The sequence below is a fragment of the Aphanomyces invadans genome (genome assembly GCF_000520115.1).
Source record: "Aphanomyces invadans strain NJM9701 unplaced genomic scaffold supercont1.4, whole genome shotgun sequence".
NCBI lineage: Eukaryota > Oomycota > Saprolegniomycetes > Saprolegniales > Verrucalvaceae > Aphanomyces > Aphanomyces invadans.
This window is the reverse complement of record NW_008580149.1, coordinates 635283-651882: the sequence shown is the minus strand read 5'-3', so window position 1 is coordinate 651882 and position 16600 is coordinate 635283. Positions and strand designations below refer to the sequence as shown.

The window sequence follows — 16600 nt, the reverse complement described above, 5'->3', positions numbered from 1 at the left end:
TCTTTTGACATTTAGAAAATTTAAAACGCAGTGCGCATATAAATATTTCCGATGCCTCAGACTGGGTAAATTCTACCAAACTCCTATATGTTGGCAAATTCAAGCTCAACGTATGTATGGTACTGCAGCAATTTGAGTTGGAGGTATACCCTTCATGGGAAACAATCTCCGAAGTCTTTGTGTATTTTTTATCCGACATTATTCGCGATATATTGAAGATTTGAATGTGCGCATATAATTATTTCGCGGACTGTACGATGCCCACCCCCTCGGTCCATCCCGACAAACGTTGACGAGGAAGGAGCGTACAACATGGACACGTCCTGCCAACCAGCCCTTTTGCAGGCATTCGTCGCAGTTCTGCGACTCGCGTGCCACTCTACCGGTGATGGAGGTGGCGCCCCCGTCGATGGCAGCCATACGAGCGCTCACTATAGATCGTAGTAGTTGCCACTACCGCCCCACAGCACAGCGTCGATGTAGTATAACCCCCCGCAAAGATTTCTCTGCCTTATGTCGTCCTTGCACCACAGGCCAAGACTGGATCTCTCCCTTGTTTGGCAGTGCCAGCCCAGACACACTGCACGAAGGTGCTGGTCGTGCCGCTTCCTCCATGCTGCATCCTTTTGCGCCTCTCGACTTGGCGCACCCCTCCGAAACATCACAGGCGCATCTCACCACGAGGATCGTGCCTTCTCGCCCATTGCGCAAACGACGGAATTCCGCCGATCGCATTGGCTCAGTTCACGCAGCAACGACTGCAAATAGACCAATCAAAGGCGAATGTTAGAAATCCTGATGTCTGATTGGCCCATCCATCTCCCATACGATTTGCAGCACGCAGCATGGCAGAACTTCTGGCACAGCCCACTTCGACGCCGCCGAGTCAAGCCCACCGCAAGTGCTGCTGCTGCCATATCTTTGGTCATGTACGCCTTTAAAGTCCTTTCATCCCATGACCTGGTCCACAGCATCGCGAGCTTCCAACGGGGCGTTTGCGTTGATGACGCGCCGATCACTCAACTCACACACACAGCCCCGGACCTGCGCGGAATCCCCGCCGTCGCCGACTTTTTCAAAACGATCTTTCATGACACATTCGAGCAGTGGCTTGCGCGTCTAGGCGTCCCTGGCCTTACTCGGCTCATCGCCACCACATCGACTGTCCCTCGACACGTGATCTTTGCCTACGCGGCGTGGGTGGGCAACTTGTCGCTACTCCGATTCCTCTTGGCACAGTTGTCGACGTCCACGATCGCGTCGCTACAATCGTCTGCGTTGCTGCTTGATCTCGCAGCCACCCAAGGACACATGCAAGTCGTGACCTTTCTTCATGCGCGGCCCGGCCAGCGCGCGTCGACGGCCGCGATGAATGGCGCTGCCGCCAATGGCCACTTGGACATGGTCCAGTTCCTGCACACCCATCGTGTAGAAGGGTGCACGACAGAAGCCATGGACGGTGCTTGCGAGCGAGGACATCTGGACGTCATCGAATGGCTCAGCCGCGTGCGGGAGGCCAGGTGTACCGTTCGGGCCCTCGAGGCCGCCGCGACCCGCGGCCACTTGCACGTGGTCCAATTTCTCGTCGACGAATTCGGGATCCTGTGCAGTGCTAGCGCCGTTCTAGCCGCTGCGCGCGCTGGCCACAACAGTGTCGTGCGATTCTTGTCGCAACGATTGCTTGACAAGGAGACTGCTCGACAAATTATACGAGGGCAAGCTCGGCTGGCAGGCAACGCGCGCCACTTGTCGCAAGTACTGTCGGCGATGTAAAGCTCTAACTTGATGGCCCTGTCGTCTGTCGTAGTGTGTGCTTGCGACAGTGCAAGTCGATTATTCGTGCACGGGCGTCGCTGAACAAACGAAATACGCTGCCGTCAGCCATGCTCGCAATCTGCTTCGTTGACAAATAACGTGGGGGGAATAAAAGGTCGTCGTATTAGTATTGCACAAGGTGGGTTGTAGCATCACACCAGTACCTCGGAGCTGGCAAACACGGGGGTTTCGGCGATTTCTCCAACCATTTTTTCAGGATATTTGCTTCGTTTGTCGTGGACGCCAAGGGAAGCGCCTTTGTCGTTGGGCCCGAGGACAAACGGCATGCCGTGATGATGGTTGGTTTGCACCGGCGAAATAGATAGCCTTGCGCACACATCACCCCTTATCCTCACGACAAGGCACTGCGCATCGACTGAGCCGCACCACCCTCCAGCACCTTTCTCACATCGCGCGCGCGCCAACGTCGTGTCGCGGTGGTGTCTGCTGCCACCAATTTGGAACTCCGATTCCGAAAATTCCCAAACTTCAACAGTCCAACTCGACAATATATATGCAATTCTATTCGAGTTGAATCAAGGTCCTTTCCTATATTACTTCTCCAAGTGTATATGTACTAGTCCATATGCATGCTATTTTCAATATGCCCATGTGACATATCCATCACAGCAGTCACCCGTGCGACCGCATTCGATCTACTCAACTGGCGTCCCTGCAGAAGGCCGCGGCAGCGTCGCGGAGCTTGTACGGGGCGAGAGAAGTCCCACGAGCGCGCCATGCATTAGGACCTTGCTCGTTGGAATGCTTGTTCGGAAGATCGCGGCGGTTGAACGCTCCATCCAATCTGCGTGTCTTTTCCGCCAATGGCCGCCCGTTACACTGGTGGAAATACACATTTGTCAATTCGTCCATCGAATATGGCGGCGCCGGAGGGAGGGAGTGGTGCGGCCACCACCGACCGTCTGCGTGCTCCACCGACCATGGTCCCGTCGGCGACGTCTACGTCGTTTACGAGCGACTTTGTCACGCCCCGCAGCGACAACCCGAACAACGCGATTGACAGTTGTGAGTACACGGCGGCGACAGACGACAGGCCTGGCACGGCCAAGCCACGGCGTCACAAACTCCACCGTGGCGGCCATTCGTACAGAAACCTCCACCGCACGCAATCGCGCGGCCTCCTGACTCGACTCGAATCGTTCATTCACCCAGACCATGCCAAGTCGCTGGCACCGACGCGAGTGTTGTACCTCTCGGTCGCGATTGCGCTTGTGGCGGCATTTCAGTCGGGGTGGCTCCTCTCGCAACTCAACTACCTTCCATTCAACGCCGGCTGTGGAGTTGTCCCGATCGCTCCAGGCACATGCATCATGTTTGCCGGCCATTCCAAGCGAGAGTGGACGATGGCCGTGACGGCGTGGATCGTTGGCGCCGCCATCGGCGCCGGATTGAGCGGCTACCCCGCCGACAAAATCGGGCGCAAGCAAACGCTCCGGTCGAATGTGTTTATCATGGCAACCGGGGCGACTGTCCAAGTGATTTCCCACGACATTTACACGTTTTCAGTCGGGCGATTGATCTCGGGCATCGCGTCCGGCACTGCCATCAATGTTTCGAACGTCCTCATTAGCGAGATCTCGCCGTGCGAAATGCGAGGCCTTTTCTCTACGGGAATCCAAGCCGCCGTGTCCGTTGGGTCCCTTTGTGTGACCACGGCGCACTATGCTGTCGGCACGACCCACGAGCTCGCGTGGCGTGTGCTGGTCGGGGTGCCGATTGGGTTGGCCGTGGCCCAACTCCTCTTGATGCCGTGGATGGCGCAGAGTCCGGTGTGGCTCGTCAGCCAGGGTAAACTGGACGACGCGACGATCGCGATGAAGGCGTTGTACCAGCCGACAAACTTCAAGGCGATTCTGCATTCGCTCGTGGCCGGGCATGCAGACGAGTCGAGGGAACTCGCGGGGGTGAGTCCTTGGAACGTGCTCTTTTCCAGCAAGTTCCGCCGCCAGCTCGTGATTGCGGTCGTGCTGTGCATGGCGCAGCAGCTTGGCGGCATCAACGCGATCATGTACTACTCGGCAAGCATCTTCAATCGGGCGGGGGTGTCGGATCCGCGCATCGCCAACACGGTCGTCAACGTCATCCGGACAACAGCCATCATCACGGCGGCCAAGATCATGGACAAGTTTCGACGCAAGACACTGCTCGTGGGTGGCATGTCGATGATGGCGGCGTCAGCGGGCGGCCTCGTCGTGAGTCTCGTTTATGCCAACGCGGCAGGGTCCGTCGTCTGCGTCTGCGTGTACATTATCGCGTACTGCGTCTCGATCGGGTCCATGGCATGGATGGTGTCGGCGGAGCTCTTTCCAGACTTTCTCAAGGCCGATGCCGGGTCCGTCGGGACCTTTTCGACGTGGGTAAGCAACTTTAGCGTGGGTGTGTTTTACCCGCTCTTGGCGGACGAAGATGCGCTTGGCAACTACGCATTTTGCATCTTCATTGGGTGCCTCGTCGTCGTCGTCTCGTTCGTGCTGGCGCTGGTGCCGGAGACGGCCAACAAAACGTATGCGGAGATCGAGGCCGCGTTTGGCATTGCCCAGCCCCACGACGCTGAAGCGCCCTTGTCCCCGGGACTTTCCCCCGACCATGATCCGTGGATTACAGTATGTTGCGACGACATTGCCGTGTCGGATGCGCCTGCGCCGCCCCCTGTGCCCAACGCACTACCCGCCCCCATCGCCGAGAACGCAAGCGACGAACGGCGGGCTAGCGACAGCTCGAGCAGAACCAGCACCATTGGGTTGCCGCTCGAGGACGAGGGCGACGATGGAGACGAAGGAAAGGCATAGCATGGCCTAGCGCAGGTCGACCACCTCTTCTGTACAATAATGGATATCGTCACAACAACGTCCCTCGCTCGACCATCGACTACCGCAACCATCATTGCAGCAGAAGAGAGAGGGCACGACCTGTGGTCGCGGGTCGTTGGGAACCTCCGTAAAAGCGCATGCAATCAATTGCAGCCGTCATCGAACCGCAGTGCTACGTGTTCATGGGCAGCGCCATCTTCACCATGGAAACCCCGAGATAAATCGCCAGACTTGATCCTGCTTACGACCGTCGCTGCCAAAAGGCCAGCACGCCCGCCCAAGCCTTCAAAATCGGCCGCACCAGATGCCTACAAAGGGCACCGCCATGCCATGCAGTGGTCGGAGTCGTTGGTCGAGTCGCCTACCTTGACTCATATAGTGATAAAGTTGCGTCCAGCATCGACTCGACATGCGGTGCCAAGCCGTCGCGCCGCACCGACACAACGGTCGTCGCCAACCCGCTAACAACACAAACGTTGTCATGAACCGCGCCATCTCGACTTGCCCCAGTCCCATTCCACACTCGATTCGACACCATTCCAACTCGAGGCAGTCGGCCATTCCATTTGCTCGCCACCACACACACTCGCCCAGCAACAAACCTGAGTTTCGACGCGAGCGACGCGGCCGACGACGCGGCAGTGACCGTTTGAGTTGCAATAACGCTGCATTCCAAGCAGTATGCTCCTGCCTTCAGGTTGGACCACACGGCGAGGAGCGGCGGGGATGTCATGCCAATCATGTCGAGTGTGTCGCTGGTGTCGCCAGCCTCTTGCTGGCACATGCGGCGTACCATGCGCAACTCGTCCAATTCTAGCACCATCAGCGGGACCAGAGCAAAGCACACTTTGCCACCAAACACGACCAGCCATGCAAAGACGACCATGTGACCACATCGCCGGACGAGAACAACCAGGATAGCCACCGCCCGCGGCGGCGGCAAGTCCCGCACTGTCTTGGCCACGTACGCGACCAGGATGGCATATTCATCGCGGTCGCCTGGATCGATGGCGCCTGTGCGACGGCGGTGCGCGAGGATTTCTGCTTGAAACAACTCGACTGCCGACGTCTGGAACGTTTGAAACGTCGACACGATGTCGTCCACGGACAACGTACTCGGTTGATTCCAAAAGTCTACCAGCACATCATATGAATCGCGGCACGATCGAGAGCTGGCGCACGCACCGATGGCCCAGTGCCCCAACGCCAACAATCCCCACACGTTGAGTTGGCTCGACGCGGCAGCCACGTGCTTCGCTAAAGCGCGCTTCGTGGCATCGTGTACAGCACCGGGGGAAATTGACTCGAGACAGTACCCTGCGAGCTCCAATGCGACAGGCGGAATAAACCGAAACAAGTCGGGAGTGTGGCCCATGAGCACCACCCAATACAGCACGACGATGACGTGAAGACCTGCTTTGACAAGCTTCGGGTGCATCTCGCGCGTCAAGAACAGCGCCGTGGTCAGGTACAACACGACGCCGCATGCCAAGGACAGGTCATTGTGGATGAAGGAGAACAAGTTGACGAGGCCAATCAAGCGAAGCAGCGTCGGCAATAACATCAGGATGCAGGGAAGCAGGGCCACGTCGTAGAGCTTGTTCGAGGACTTGGCCAGCCATCGTGTCAAGCGTCTGGACAGGTATGTTCACATGAGGAAACGATAGACGGCTAGTCGGTGCAACATTGATTCTGCGCACCGTGTAAAGAAGTCCATGATGCACCGCCGACAAGTGGGGACGAGGATGAGAGCTGTTGCGAGGCCCACAACCACGCTGAGCACGCGAACCCGATGCATGCACCATGCCGCGACGCCAACCGCGAAGCACAAACTACTTTGCAAGAGCTGGGGACTTGCAGAAGACAAATTGTTCAGGATATCCAGTAGCAATGCGACCACGACGCTCTTTGGAGACACAGGAGTGAACAACGTAGTGGGAGGTGTGGCAACGATTTGTGTGGTGAAGGAGGCGGATGGTTGGGTGGAAGCTGTATCGTCGTTCGATTGCATTGCTGACGAGACTGGATATGTTGGAGCGGACGGTGGCGTTGTCGCTGGCTGGGTGCTGGCGCTTACTACAATGACAGGAATCGCAGTTGGTTGAAAGGCTGGAACAGTGTCGTCTTCCGCCAGCGCGTCCAAGACAGCTACCCTCGCACGATGCAAGCCATTTTGTAAAGACGCATCGTTCGCATCCAGTGCAACAGCGTGTTTGAATGCTTTGACCGCGTCGTCGTTGTGTGCCTGCTGCAAGAGGGCTTCTCCCAGCAATCCGAAGGCTAGACCCGACGATGGCTGCAAGGTTAGCCACGTTCGGGCGTCTTGTTCTGCGTCTTTAGACTGGCCGAGCTGCAGATACGCCGCGCCACGATGCCTCAATGCAGAGATGCTCGTCGGACAGCTCTGCAGCTCCAGGGACCACTTTTCGATGGCTGCGCGGTCGTCGTCCAGCATGACCCTGCGCTCCTGTCGCTTTTCAACTCCGGATAATTGCAGAAACGCCGACGCCATCTGTAACCGTAACTTTGAATTCTGGCCGAACGACGAGCGCTGCCGCCATGGCCACGAAGATCTTCGGCAACGACTACATCGTCATCCAGACATGGTCGCGGCAAGATAGCACCGCCCCTGCAGCCTCACTGGGCGATGCGATCCCCCCTTTCACAAAGCTGTCGTTCTGGCTGCGAAACGACCCCTCCATGGGCGGTGAAATTCTACTACACCGGCGGGCAAACGACGGCCAGCCCATCGAACCACCACCGTGGCCACAAGCTCTCTTTTGCCACGTCTTGGCAGAGCCACCAACTCGACGATCTCGACCTGTTTCAGATGCTGACCCGACTTGGTCAACGAAAGTTGGGACGACCCTGCTCTACGACGACAGCATCGTCAATGTTTGGGATTTCATCGTTCACCCCCTCGCGAGCTGCCACTACCACGTCCATCACTATCCGTACGTGTTTATCAACCTCGTACCTGGGGCGACACAACCTGTCGACGCCCATGGCACCCTCCTTGACGACGGCCCTGTGCGTAAGCATGGCCCGGGCGAAATCAATTTCGTCGACGTTGCGGCCCTCGACTCGCTACCGCATCACGCGTTTCGAAACGTGGCCGACACTCCATTTTGCCAATACATCGTCGAGTTCAAGGAGAAGAGACGTGATTAGTTCGTTCGAGTTCTTGGCGTCGCTACACATCCTCTTTGTACACGCCGCTGTCCCATCGCATCCAAGGCTTCTACACTTTCCCCATGGACGAGCAAAGCTGTCCGTGATGACCAAGGCACACGCATACCCACACGTCGATGCGAGCTCGATGCCGCTTAGATGCTCTACGGACGGGTTGGAATGTAGTCGACATGACGGACCTGCGTACCTCGTAGACGCCGCTCCGCCATGCATGGGAGCTTTCGTTCTAGGCGATGGCCGACGCTGCACGTGATGAATTTCTGTTCAAACATGCATGGATTGGCGCGGCCATCGTGAAATGGGACCAATGCCGAGTGCCTTGCGATGCCGTGAGGGCGGTGGAAGGACAGCATTTTGAAAAGCGTCCCGAGTCCAAACACACCTTGGACAGGGGGACAGTTCACGCCAAATCTAGACTGCCATAGCCGTGCAAAAGCTGTCCTTGCCATGCCATGGCCCTCTGCCATCCCAACTCGAACGAGGCACGGCGAAAAAGCCGCCTGGACATCGTGCTGACGACGGTGTCGCCGAAATCGCGCTTTCTGCATGCCCCTACAAACATGTTGGCAGAGAATACAAGGACGGCACGCCTTGCTCGAGGAGGCGCACTCGTTTGAATTGCCAGCAAACTACAAGAACTTTATACATTAACTCGGTCAAACTAGTCCTACAAGATCGCCACACTGTTGTCGTCGATGACGGTGCCCGTCGACGACTGTATTGCCAGCGCGGCTGCTGGAGCATCGAGATCCTCCATTCCATTCATCGACGTCGCCGCAACAGGAGTTGCTTGGTCTGGACCCTCTTCACTTGACAGTGCTGACGACGGTCGACTCGCGAGTCGCCTGTGCTTGGCGCGCTTGTTTCGCTCGCGCATTCGCATGGCGCCGACAACCAGGAGAATGCCCACCACGACTCCAGCCACCGTAAACGTACTCACGTACACATTCAGTAGCCTCGCCTCTTCCGCAGAATACTCGTCGGCGTGGACAGCGGCGGCGCTCATCGACGCTGGGCGGCCAACACGTGCTTCTTTGGTCGATCGTGAGACAGCCGAGCCCGCCGTCACAGTGGCTATTCGCTCCGTGGGCATTGGCTACAACGTCTCTCCCACGACACCCCCATGAGGTATTTCAATTAAACTACATACAAAAGACAAGTTCAGTCAAATGTTACAAAATAAATACGTTCATGCGATCCCGAGGAATCATGCAAAGTCGCGCGTGACTCACCCGCCGCCCTGGCGGGACTTGACGACGGTCGTGCAATGTGTGTGCTGTTTGTGGCGTGTAATGGCTCGAGCGACGTGAAATGTGCGCTGATTCCTCGGCGCGACGCCAGGGGACAAACTGCTCCGAAGCCAGCGACATGTGCGCGTATTCGTGGCCCGTGTGCATAAACTGCGGTGGGGCAAGATGGAGGTGCCACATCTGCGTGATTTGGGCTCGTCCCTACGCCAATGCAGTGCCCTCTGTTGTGATGCTACAGCACGCGGATGACGAAGAACTGCCCCCCCCCCTTCCTTTGTCATGCACGCGCCATCGAACTCTCAAGGGATAAGTAGTGTCGTTTACGTGATGCTAAATTGGTACGCAAGCGTCAAGAGGTGGTGGTTTTGCCACCTTCTCGTGCGTCTCTGCAGGATGGATATGCTGCGATCGCTCCATGCTGCGCAGTAGTAGCAAGGACAACGGGGGAAGGTCTTCGTTTGGCTCAGAACTATCTCGTCCTTGCAGACATGACCTAGCACGATGCCTTGTCAGCCACGAGCGCTTCCTGAGTGGCCTTCAAGTGGGCTTCGGCGGCGTGCATTTCGTTCTGGATATGCTGGCGCTGGGTGACGCGTTGGTACTTTGCAGGCGAGTCTCGCGAGACAAATGGGGGCAGTGGCTCGATCCACGCCTTGCCTTCGGTTCCGTTAAATCGCACGATCGACTGGCGCTTGGTTTGAGCGCTCAGCACGCGATGCTACACACGAGTGGAAACGAGTCTGTCAAGGGCAATGGCTGGTCGACCTTGGTGCGAGTGGATTGTACCGGCGTCGCGACTAGCACGCCGTTGGTCCACATTTCAAGGACGTCGCCGACCAAGACAAACAGCCTGTCCGATGCAATGGGGATGTCCATCCAGAGGCCATCGCGGCCTTTGATTTGAAGCCCGACGTTATTCTACCCAACACCAAGCACACGGCGTCAAGCTGTACCATCCCCACGACACGGCATATCGCTGCAGTCGTCGAGGGAGAAAGAGAGTTGGTGTCACCTGGTGGATGATGGTGAAGCATTCAAAATCTGTGTGGGCAGCAATCCCGACATGTTTGGCATCGACCAGGGTGCTCGCGGACGATGCGTCTTGCGGCGGGTACGTCAACAGGCGCATGAATGCTTGGGCCTCGATCGTGTTGAAATCCTACCACCCAGTACACGACCCATGAAGCACGGACGTCTTGCCATCGTTCGAGGACAATGCCACGAGGGTTGTCGAGATCGTCCATGTCGTACTCGAAAAGTGTGCCGCGGTAACTCGAGCATCTCTGCAAACCCTTCAAAAAGCGCATTCGACACCACCGACGTGGCCTCGTACAGCGCCATCACGTCGTCTCGGAACCCGGGAAGCTCCAGCGGCCACACGTTTGGTCCAAGTCTAAATTATGACCTTTCATGAGGGCGCGGCAGAAACGATATGAACATACCCTTGGTCATCGTCCAAGTAAGAGGGCGGCAACTCGCCAGCCACGTCGAACCCCTCCATGTGCGAGACAACCCCGGGCTCATACTACATACACGCACTTGGCGGTGAGCTGGCGCCGATTCCGACGAAATATGAAGGGCGAGTCTGCGCGGATACCGATGGTTCTTCGTGGAGCGGCGTCCATCCTCTCGCGTTCGGGACGTTCCGGACGTGATACTTTTGCTTGACGGGCACTGGGAGTGCGTTGAACTCGTCCGCACGGGTGTACACCTACGCCAAGATCGTCACACACTCTACGAAGCGACGAGCACCTTGGTCAAAAGGCCGGGCGGCAGCACGGACGCTGGAATCGTGAAAAATCCAAACTCGTGACAGGCACGGCGCATGGCGTCGAGCGCGGGCTGCCGCGTCGCCTTGGACGACGATGGGTCCATCAGGGCACTCATGTCGACAAGCGGAAGACGGTTTGGAATCGTCGTCGTGGTGACCACACGTCGGCGCGCCATGGCATGATGCCGCCATGGCCGTCCAACGCGAGCCACGGAAGCGCCGATCCCGAGCATCTTGTCGCCCCGTTAATTGTATGAGGATTTCGTTGTCGTTGGATTGGCCGCTAGAAACTCAACTTCAAGGTGCGGGGTTTCGAGGTTGTGGGCGAAGCCAGCAGTATGTTGGAAAGGACGGGTTTCGCTCCAGGGATGCAGTAGCGATCGCTTTCTTGGTGCGTGCAAAGGGCGAGCATTATCTATGGATGCTCCAAAGGCATGACGACGACGAGGTTCTTGGCGGCCACGGGTGTCTTGCCCGTGTCTTTGAAGGCATTGCGCAATCATCGCCCCCAAACTATCGACGAGTGCAGGCGCATGTATAGCGCAGGTGCGTGGACGTGTTTGGCGTGGTGCGGGTGCGCATGGACATTCCTGAGTTTGGGTTCCTTGCACCCAAAATAGACGTCGAGGGCAATTGTCTCGGCGCATGCCACGCATTGTCGTTCAGGCTGGCCACCGTCGAGCGCGTGAGGGTCACAAGCAATGCCACCCCACGGGTACATCCTGGCGCCATCTCACGTCGACGTAACGCGATTCAATTTGAATTGGCGACGAACGTGTCAGCAACTTGCAAGATCTCGCCTGCGGCGCTCAGGTAGTCGCGCCGTCGGCTTACCAACGCAAGGCGGAGCAGAAATCGTATCGGCGAAGTTGCTCCTTTCACGCAGGCGTAGCACGGTAGTTGGTGGCTTGTGCAGGCTCCATAGCCGCTGGCGCAATCCTCCGTTGGGTTCACGAGCTCCTGATCATTCCACGGACGGGGGGCGCCCAGATATTTGTTCCCGCGACTACTGTAGAGTATAATGCCCAACATGCATCAAGCGGGGCCCGACGGGAGTGTTAATTCGTGCACACGCAACAGGTTTCTGAGCTGGGCCACCACGGTGAAATCCGACCGATCCACCGCACCATGCCACCTGGATGCCATGGAACAAGATGCACGATGATGGGTACCCGTGCTTGTTCGTCGCGCCACTCTGTTTTTCGGCGACAACTAGAGTTGAACAACTGACTGGAGGCGACGCCGAAAATAGTCCCCAACGGAGGAGGATTGGAACGTTTACTGGTAGCGAACGGCTTCTTCCAAAGACTGGCATCAACCAAACGGCAGCCGCGAGCTCCGGTTTCGACACTGCGGTAAAGCAATGCGAGAGCGGGATTTGTGTGCGGTGGGTTGCGAAGGCGACGCCTGTTGTGCGAGATTTGAAAAAGTCGACGCGAGGTCTTACGACGGACACGGCCAGGACATCCTGTCTTGTCGAATCAAGCATGAGTGGCAATGAAAAGGTCCTCGTCGTTCTACAAGACCGACCTGGCAGCGGATGTCATTGCCAGAGCAGGCGAAGCGCGCCCGATCCTTCCTGCTACAACCCGACATGTCCGACAATTCAACGATTGCGCATACACGACTGGACCGTCAAGTTGTCGTCTACTAAACTTGCGCTGCAGTCGATCGCGGGGTGGGCAACCAAGTTGGGCAGTCGACTCGCTCACGTCGAAGGACTTGGCTGGCTACCGTACCTACCAATGCGGTTGGCCCTTACACCGGCCCTTCGAGATGCCAGGGAACGGGGGAGGGCTTCCCGTGTCTGGTTTGCTGAAACACTAGCGGGACTGTGCCCTCCAATGCAATGCGGGCGCTCCAGTTTCGCGGCCAGCCACAAGCCCACGATGTTCGTGATGGAATATCCCCGATAGCTTCGATCTCGAGGCTAATCACGGTGCATTCGCCCATCAACCATCATACAAACCTCAAGGCAAACTCGACGAGCGTAACACGTGGAGTGGCATGTGTAGTTTTTGTCCAACTCTAGTCTGTCTGTCGCCATGGCGGATCTCGACGGACCACTCATCCATTTTTCGCGTGGACAATAGATTTTCCTCCGGTGGCGAGAGCAATTTCGAGATCCTTCATGCAGCCGTCAGCCAAACGCAAGCGGCGACACAACGAAGACGGGTCCACACGTCCGAGCGCCAAACTTTTGTGTCGTAGGAATCGACCGCCACCCCGTCGGCCGTCCACGTCGACGTCCATGGTGGCCGCTGGAGACTCCCTCGCAGCCATCTTGAATGGCAAACTGCACCGGTTCCCAGAGTTCGTCGAGGCCGCGACAGTCTACCACACCCTCCACCATTCCAAATCCGCCGTCACCAACTTGCCCAAGGCATTCGTTGTGCCGTCGCACCCACCGTATCCTGTCCACTTGCACGGGTTGAAACTCAACACGGCGCAGGTGCGAACGCATGTCAAGAATGGCAACGTGCACCCAGAAACGATCGCGGCCCTCCGCGCGATCAACTTTGTCTTTGACGTCAACGAGCTCAAGTGGCAGCTCAAGATCCAAGCGTTCGAGACGTACAAGGCATTGCACGGCGACCTCAAGATTCCGCAAGACTTTGTCGTGCCCCGGCACGACCACCGTTGGCCACTCGACACGTGGGGCATGCGATTAGGTCTAGCCGTTCGCAGCCTCCGCCAGAAAGCAGACATGTGCCCATCCCGTGCCGCGCAGCTCTCGGCGATGGGGTTTGTCTGGAACATCCTAGAGCAGGGATGGGAAATCAAGGTGCTCGCGCTGTCCACTTACAAGGATATATACGGCGACCTCTTGGTGCCGTACAGCTTCAAAACGCCGTCCGAGACCGACTACCGGGCCAACTGCCCACACGAGGGGCTCCACCGGTGGCCCCAGGAGACATGGAACATCAAGCTCGGCCACGCCGTGCACAACCTTCGCCAGAACGTGGACGACATGCCAGCGAATCGCCGGGACATCCTCAACTCGATGGGGTTTGTCTGGGATTGTCTCGAACTGAGCTGGGACTTGAAACTCACGGCACTGCAGCGGTACAAGGACCTGTTTGGTGATGTCGTGGTTCCGTATGGATTCCGCGTTCCAAAGCATGACTCCCAGTGGCCAAAAGACACGTGGGGCTTGAAACTGGGCCATGCTGTCCATAACATGCACCAGCAAGGGCTGGACATGCCGCAAGATCGACGCGAGGCGCTCAAGTGTCTAGGATTTGTCTGGGAGTATGCCGTCGATCCAGTCACGTGGGAAACTAACCTCCAAGCGCTTCACTTGTACAAGAAATTCCATGGTCACATCGACGTCCCATCGCATTTCAAGGTGCCCATGCCATCTCACATGTGGCCACAAGAAATGTGGGATTTCCAGTTGGGAGCTGTCGTCGGGGCCCTCCGCCACCATAAACACGAATTGCCGATACACCATCGACGCTCGTTAGATTCCATGGGGTTCCTGTGGCAAAGACCTGTGCAGCCGATGCTACAATGTCCGCGGACATTTCGGGCTGCACGAGGGGCTGCACCGGTGCGTCGGCGTTGGGCCCTTCAAAGTCCATGGCTGGACTCTCCGACGACTTGGACGACTTCCCCGCGAAAACAAATCGCTGACGAGGAAGTCGACTCCCCTGCGACTTGGCTAGTCGTTTTGGATGCCCTTCACACGTATGCCTGGCTGTACGGCGACGTGGTCACCATTCCAGCCAACTTCATTGTACCCAAGGACGTGAACTTGTGGCCTCGGCACACCTGGCAGTTGCCGCTTGGACGATGGTATCAAGTCCTTCAACGGTACGACATCCAACCCCCGCCGAATGTGCAACAAGCACTTGCCAGGATTGGCATCGCAAGCGTTGACGCGTCAAGGCAACGAGGAGAGTCCATGGATGCGATGCCCGATGAACGGTATTCGACAAGAGCGCCAGTGCTACCCCGTTTGCCAGAAATGAATTGGTAATGGAGCGCGGTTGAATGGACGCCTCGCCGAGACTTTGGTCGTATTGTGCTCATTTGTGGGGCGCATCTGGTCGACGTCACATACCAGAACATGAATGGTGCTTGCACGAATGCACAGTGGTAGCCTGGAACACCCCCCTTCCAGACCCGGCGAACGCGCCGACGTCAGCCCCCTAACGAAGACAATAGAAAACGATCCATCATCATCCGCTCGGATCTCCAGTGGCCTCAAACGTTCCCGCTTGCATCCTTACTGGCGACCTTTCACTTGATTTCCTTTCATCGCTCAGACAAGGACAATCTCAGGCAAGACTGTTGGCTAACAACAACAGAGCAGAGGCTTGGATGGTGAACAAACGGCATCACATTCTAGTTTGAAGTCAACCCCATGACAAGCTTTGCGATTCTGGCCTCTACGGAAAATCGTTGTCTACACAACGCACACACTTGACCATTCCGTGCAGGACGTAGCTTTGCCCTGTTCGAGGGTGCTCTTCACGGCCGAGGCGTCCGACGAGAATCACGGCGCGATAACGTCGCCCTGCAAACTCTTGAATGTGAATTCTTGTTATCCCCACGAGTCGTTGCAAGAACATCACTAGCGCACAGGCTAGGCGGCATTGCATGGACGGGCGGGTAGATCGACCTTCACGGAAGAGGCCTTCAGGAAATGGGATGCGGGAAATGGTGGAGATCGGATTCGCTGTTGAGGGCGACAACGTTGAGCAGCGGGTCGAACTTGCTGTAGCACACCTGGTTGTACGCCACGTTGACGCTTTCCCGATCAAGTTGGAATCGAATGTGTAGCTCAGGTCCAACAGGTTGGGGGGCTTGGTGATGTGGCAGCTTGGTCATACCGTTGGTGGTGGCCGTGCAACAGCGCGAAGATTGGATATGGCAAGAACGGTACAATTGCGTCCTGTGGGAGTATCGGCGCTAGTGCGACGAATGCCTCGGGGCGCTCAAGGGGGGCGAGATGTGTTTTTGTACCAGCACTTCAGGATCGTTGGAAACGTGGACAAGACCGTCCGTTGCGTTTCGGCCAACGATTGACGTTTGTCGAGCAAGACGAAGAGAACTTTTGGACATCGAGGGATGTCAAACAGGGCAAAGCAACGTCCTGTACGGAATGCTAGAGTGTGTGCATTGCCTTATCGCAATAGCAAGTTAGAACTTGATGCGTGTGGAATTGAAAGTCGCTCGTGTTGTGAGATCGAATGTTTCTGTGCTCTGGGTGGCAGGGTCGTGTGTTTGAACCTGGCAACGTCGTTGAATCGTGTCGAGGTCGCCACAAGCGCGAGGAGACTTGCCGACTTTGCACGTGGGTGCGGAAATACGCTGGGACGTGATGGACGTCCACGGCAAAACGTCATGCGGGCTTCGTTTCATGGTTTGTTGGTCGCTGGAGCAGCCAGAGCACGGCTGGTCACGTTGGCATCGACGGCCGCGACTCGCACACCTGCGGCCAGAGCAAGAACATAATGCAGCAATCCTTCCACGGAGGCGGACGAAACGCATGACGTGGCTGCGTGGTGATGGCGTAGGTCCTGGATGCCAGGAACTTCCGTGCGGTTGGTATAGTCGTCGAAGTCGACCAAAGTGCAAATCATGGATCTGTGGTCGGGCAAGACGCACGTCGACTTTACCGTTGCATGACCCACGTCTTGGACATCCCATTGAGATTGTTGGAACAATGCCGCGTACAACATGACCGCCATGCCACCAACGAACGATCCACGCGATGACGCTTGGACTTTGCC

The 16600-nt window shown here is 57.1% G+C and overlaps 7 protein-coding genes across 15 annotated transcripts; 4 read left to right on the top strand and 3 right to left on the bottom strand.

The window, feature by feature from the left end:
• The first annotated feature begins 837 nt into the window (after window positions 1-837).
• Window positions 838-2263, top strand: H310_02681 (hypothetical protein). Its single transcript, XM_008866274.1, has one exon. It carries the CDS (start codon window positions 928-930, stop codon window positions 1771-1773), a length of 846 nt encoding a protein of 281 aa, XP_008864496.1. The 5' UTR covers window positions 838-927; the 3' UTR covers window positions 1774-2263.
• Window positions 2264-2681: 418 nt separating this feature from the next.
• On the top strand, window positions 2682-4689 carry H310_02680 (hypothetical protein). The gene has a single exon (XM_008866273.1). It carries the CDS (start codon window positions 2694-2696, stop codon window positions 4623-4625), a length of 1932 nt encoding a protein of 643 aa, XP_008864495.1. The 5' UTR covers window positions 2682-2693; the 3' UTR covers window positions 4626-4689.
• On the bottom strand, window positions 4416-7133 carry H310_02679 (hypothetical protein). 4 transcript variants are annotated; one of them, XM_008866270.1, is made up of 5 exons: window positions 6347-7133; window positions 5832-6280; window positions 5249-5780; window positions 5012-5107; window positions 4416-4954 (listed from the first exon to the last, which is right to left on the bottom strand). In XM_008866270.1, the coding sequence occupies exons 1-5, from the start codon at window positions 7099-7101 to the stop codon at window positions 4888-4890; spliced, it is 1899 nt and encodes a 632-aa protein (XP_008864492.1). In that variant the 5' UTR covers window positions 7102-7133; the 3' UTR covers window positions 4416-4887. The 4 variants fall into 4 exon arrangements, with proteins under 4 accessions (XP_008864492.1, XP_008864491.1, XP_008864494.1 ...); XM_008866269.1 differs by having other exon boundaries at window positions 5249-6280; XM_008866272.1 differs by lacking the exon at window positions 6347-7133 and having other exon boundaries at window positions 5832-6316.
• A 48-nt stretch (window positions 7134-7181) lies between these two features.
• Window positions 7182-7871, top strand: H310_02678 (hypothetical protein). Its single transcript, XM_008866268.1, has one exon. The coding sequence runs from the start codon at window positions 7206-7208 to the stop codon at window positions 7815-7817; it is 612 nt and encodes a 203-aa protein (XP_008864490.1). The 5' UTR covers window positions 7182-7205; the 3' UTR covers window positions 7818-7871.
• Window positions 7872-8456: 585 nt separating this feature from the next.
• On the bottom strand, window positions 8457-9176 carry H310_02677 (hypothetical protein). Its single transcript, XM_008866267.1, has 2 exons — window positions 9071-9176; window positions 8457-8980 (listed from the first exon to the last, which is right to left on the bottom strand). Exon 2 carries the CDS (start codon window positions 8929-8931, stop codon window positions 8506-8508), a length of 426 nt encoding a protein of 141 aa, XP_008864489.1. The 5' UTR covers window positions 8932-8980; window positions 9071-9176; the 3' UTR covers window positions 8457-8505.
• Window positions 9177-9323: 147 nt separating this feature from the next.
• Window positions 9324-12069, bottom strand: H310_02676 (hypothetical protein). 4 transcript variants are annotated; one of them, XM_008866263.1, is made up of 7 exons: window positions 10841-12069; window positions 10686-10799; window positions 10531-10613; window positions 10340-10481; window positions 10101-10247; window positions 9875-10006; window positions 9324-9806 (listed from the first exon to the last, which is right to left on the bottom strand). In XM_008866263.1, the coding sequence occupies exons 1-7, from the start codon at window positions 11090-11092 to the stop codon at window positions 9582-9584; spliced, it is 1095 nt and encodes a 364-aa protein (XP_008864485.1). In that variant the 5' UTR covers window positions 11093-12069; the 3' UTR covers window positions 9324-9581. The 4 variants fall into 4 exon arrangements, with proteins under 4 accessions (XP_008864485.1, XP_008864488.1, XP_008864486.1 ...); XM_008866266.1 differs by having other exon boundaries at window positions 9875-10247; XM_008866264.1 differs by having other exon boundaries at window positions 9324-10006.
• A 66-nt stretch (window positions 12070-12135) lies between these two features.
• Window positions 12136-15046, top strand: H310_02675 (hypothetical protein). Of its 3 annotated transcripts, none has more exons than XM_008866262.1 (2): window positions 12136-13268; window positions 13312-15046. In XM_008866262.1, the coding sequence occupies exon 2, from the start codon at window positions 13522-13524 to the stop codon at window positions 14839-14841; it is 1320 nt and encodes a 439-aa protein (XP_008864484.1). In that variant the 5' UTR covers window positions 12136-13268; window positions 13312-13521; the 3' UTR covers window positions 14842-15046. The 3 variants fall into 3 exon arrangements, with proteins under 3 accessions (XP_008864484.1, XP_008864483.1, XP_008864482.1); XM_008866261.1 differs by having other exon boundaries at window positions 12148-14675; window positions 14736-15046; XM_008866260.1 differs by having other exon boundaries at window positions 12148-15046.
• Window positions 15047-16600: the final 1554 nt, after the last annotated feature.

Excerpts from the sequence above, each read along its gene's own strand:
- H310_02681 (XM_008866274.1), top strand. The coding sequence starts at position 928 with ATGTACGCCTTTAAAGTCCTTTCATCCCATGACCTGGTCCACAGCATC.
- H310_02680 (XM_008866273.1), top strand. The coding sequence starts at position 2,694 with ATGGCGGCGCCGGAGGGAGGGAGTGGTGCGGCCACCACCGACCGTCTG.
- H310_02679 (XM_008866269.1), bottom strand. The coding sequence starts at position 7,101 with ATGCTGGACGACGACCGCGCAGCCATCGAAAAGTGGTCCCTGGAGCTG. Across the intron at positions 6,281-6,346 it reads ATCATGGACTTCTTTACACG|ACGCTTGACACGATGGCTGG; the intron begins GTGCGCAGAATC and ends ATACCTGTCCAG. Across the intron at positions 5,108-5,248 it reads TCGCTCGCGTCGAAACTCAG|CGGGTTGGCGACGACCGTTG; the intron begins GTTTGTTGCTGG and ends TTGTGTTGTTAG.
- H310_02678 (XM_008866268.1), top strand. The coding sequence starts at position 7,206 with ATGGCCACGAAGATCTTCGGCAACGACTACATCGTCATCCAGACATGG.
- H310_02677 (XM_008866267.1), bottom strand. The coding sequence starts at position 8,931 with ATGCCCACGGAGCGAATAGCCACTGTGACGGCGGGCTCGGCTGTCTCA.
- H310_02676 (XM_008866263.1), bottom strand. The coding sequence starts at position 11,092 with ATGCTCGGGATCGGCGCTTCCGTGGCTCGCGTTGGACGGCCATGGCGG. Across the intron at positions 10,248-10,339 it reads TACCGCGGCACACTTTTCGA|GATTTCAACACGATCGAGGC; the intron begins GTACGACATGGA and ends ACTGGGTGGTAG. Across the intron at positions 9,807-9,874 it reads GCGTGCTAGTCGCGACGCCG|CATCGCGTGCTGAGCGCTCA; the intron begins GTACAATCCACT and ends ACTCGTGTGTAG.
- H310_02675 (XM_008866260.1), top strand. The coding sequence starts at position 12,991 with ATGCAGCCGTCAGCCAAACGCAAGCGGCGACACAACGAAGACGGGTCC.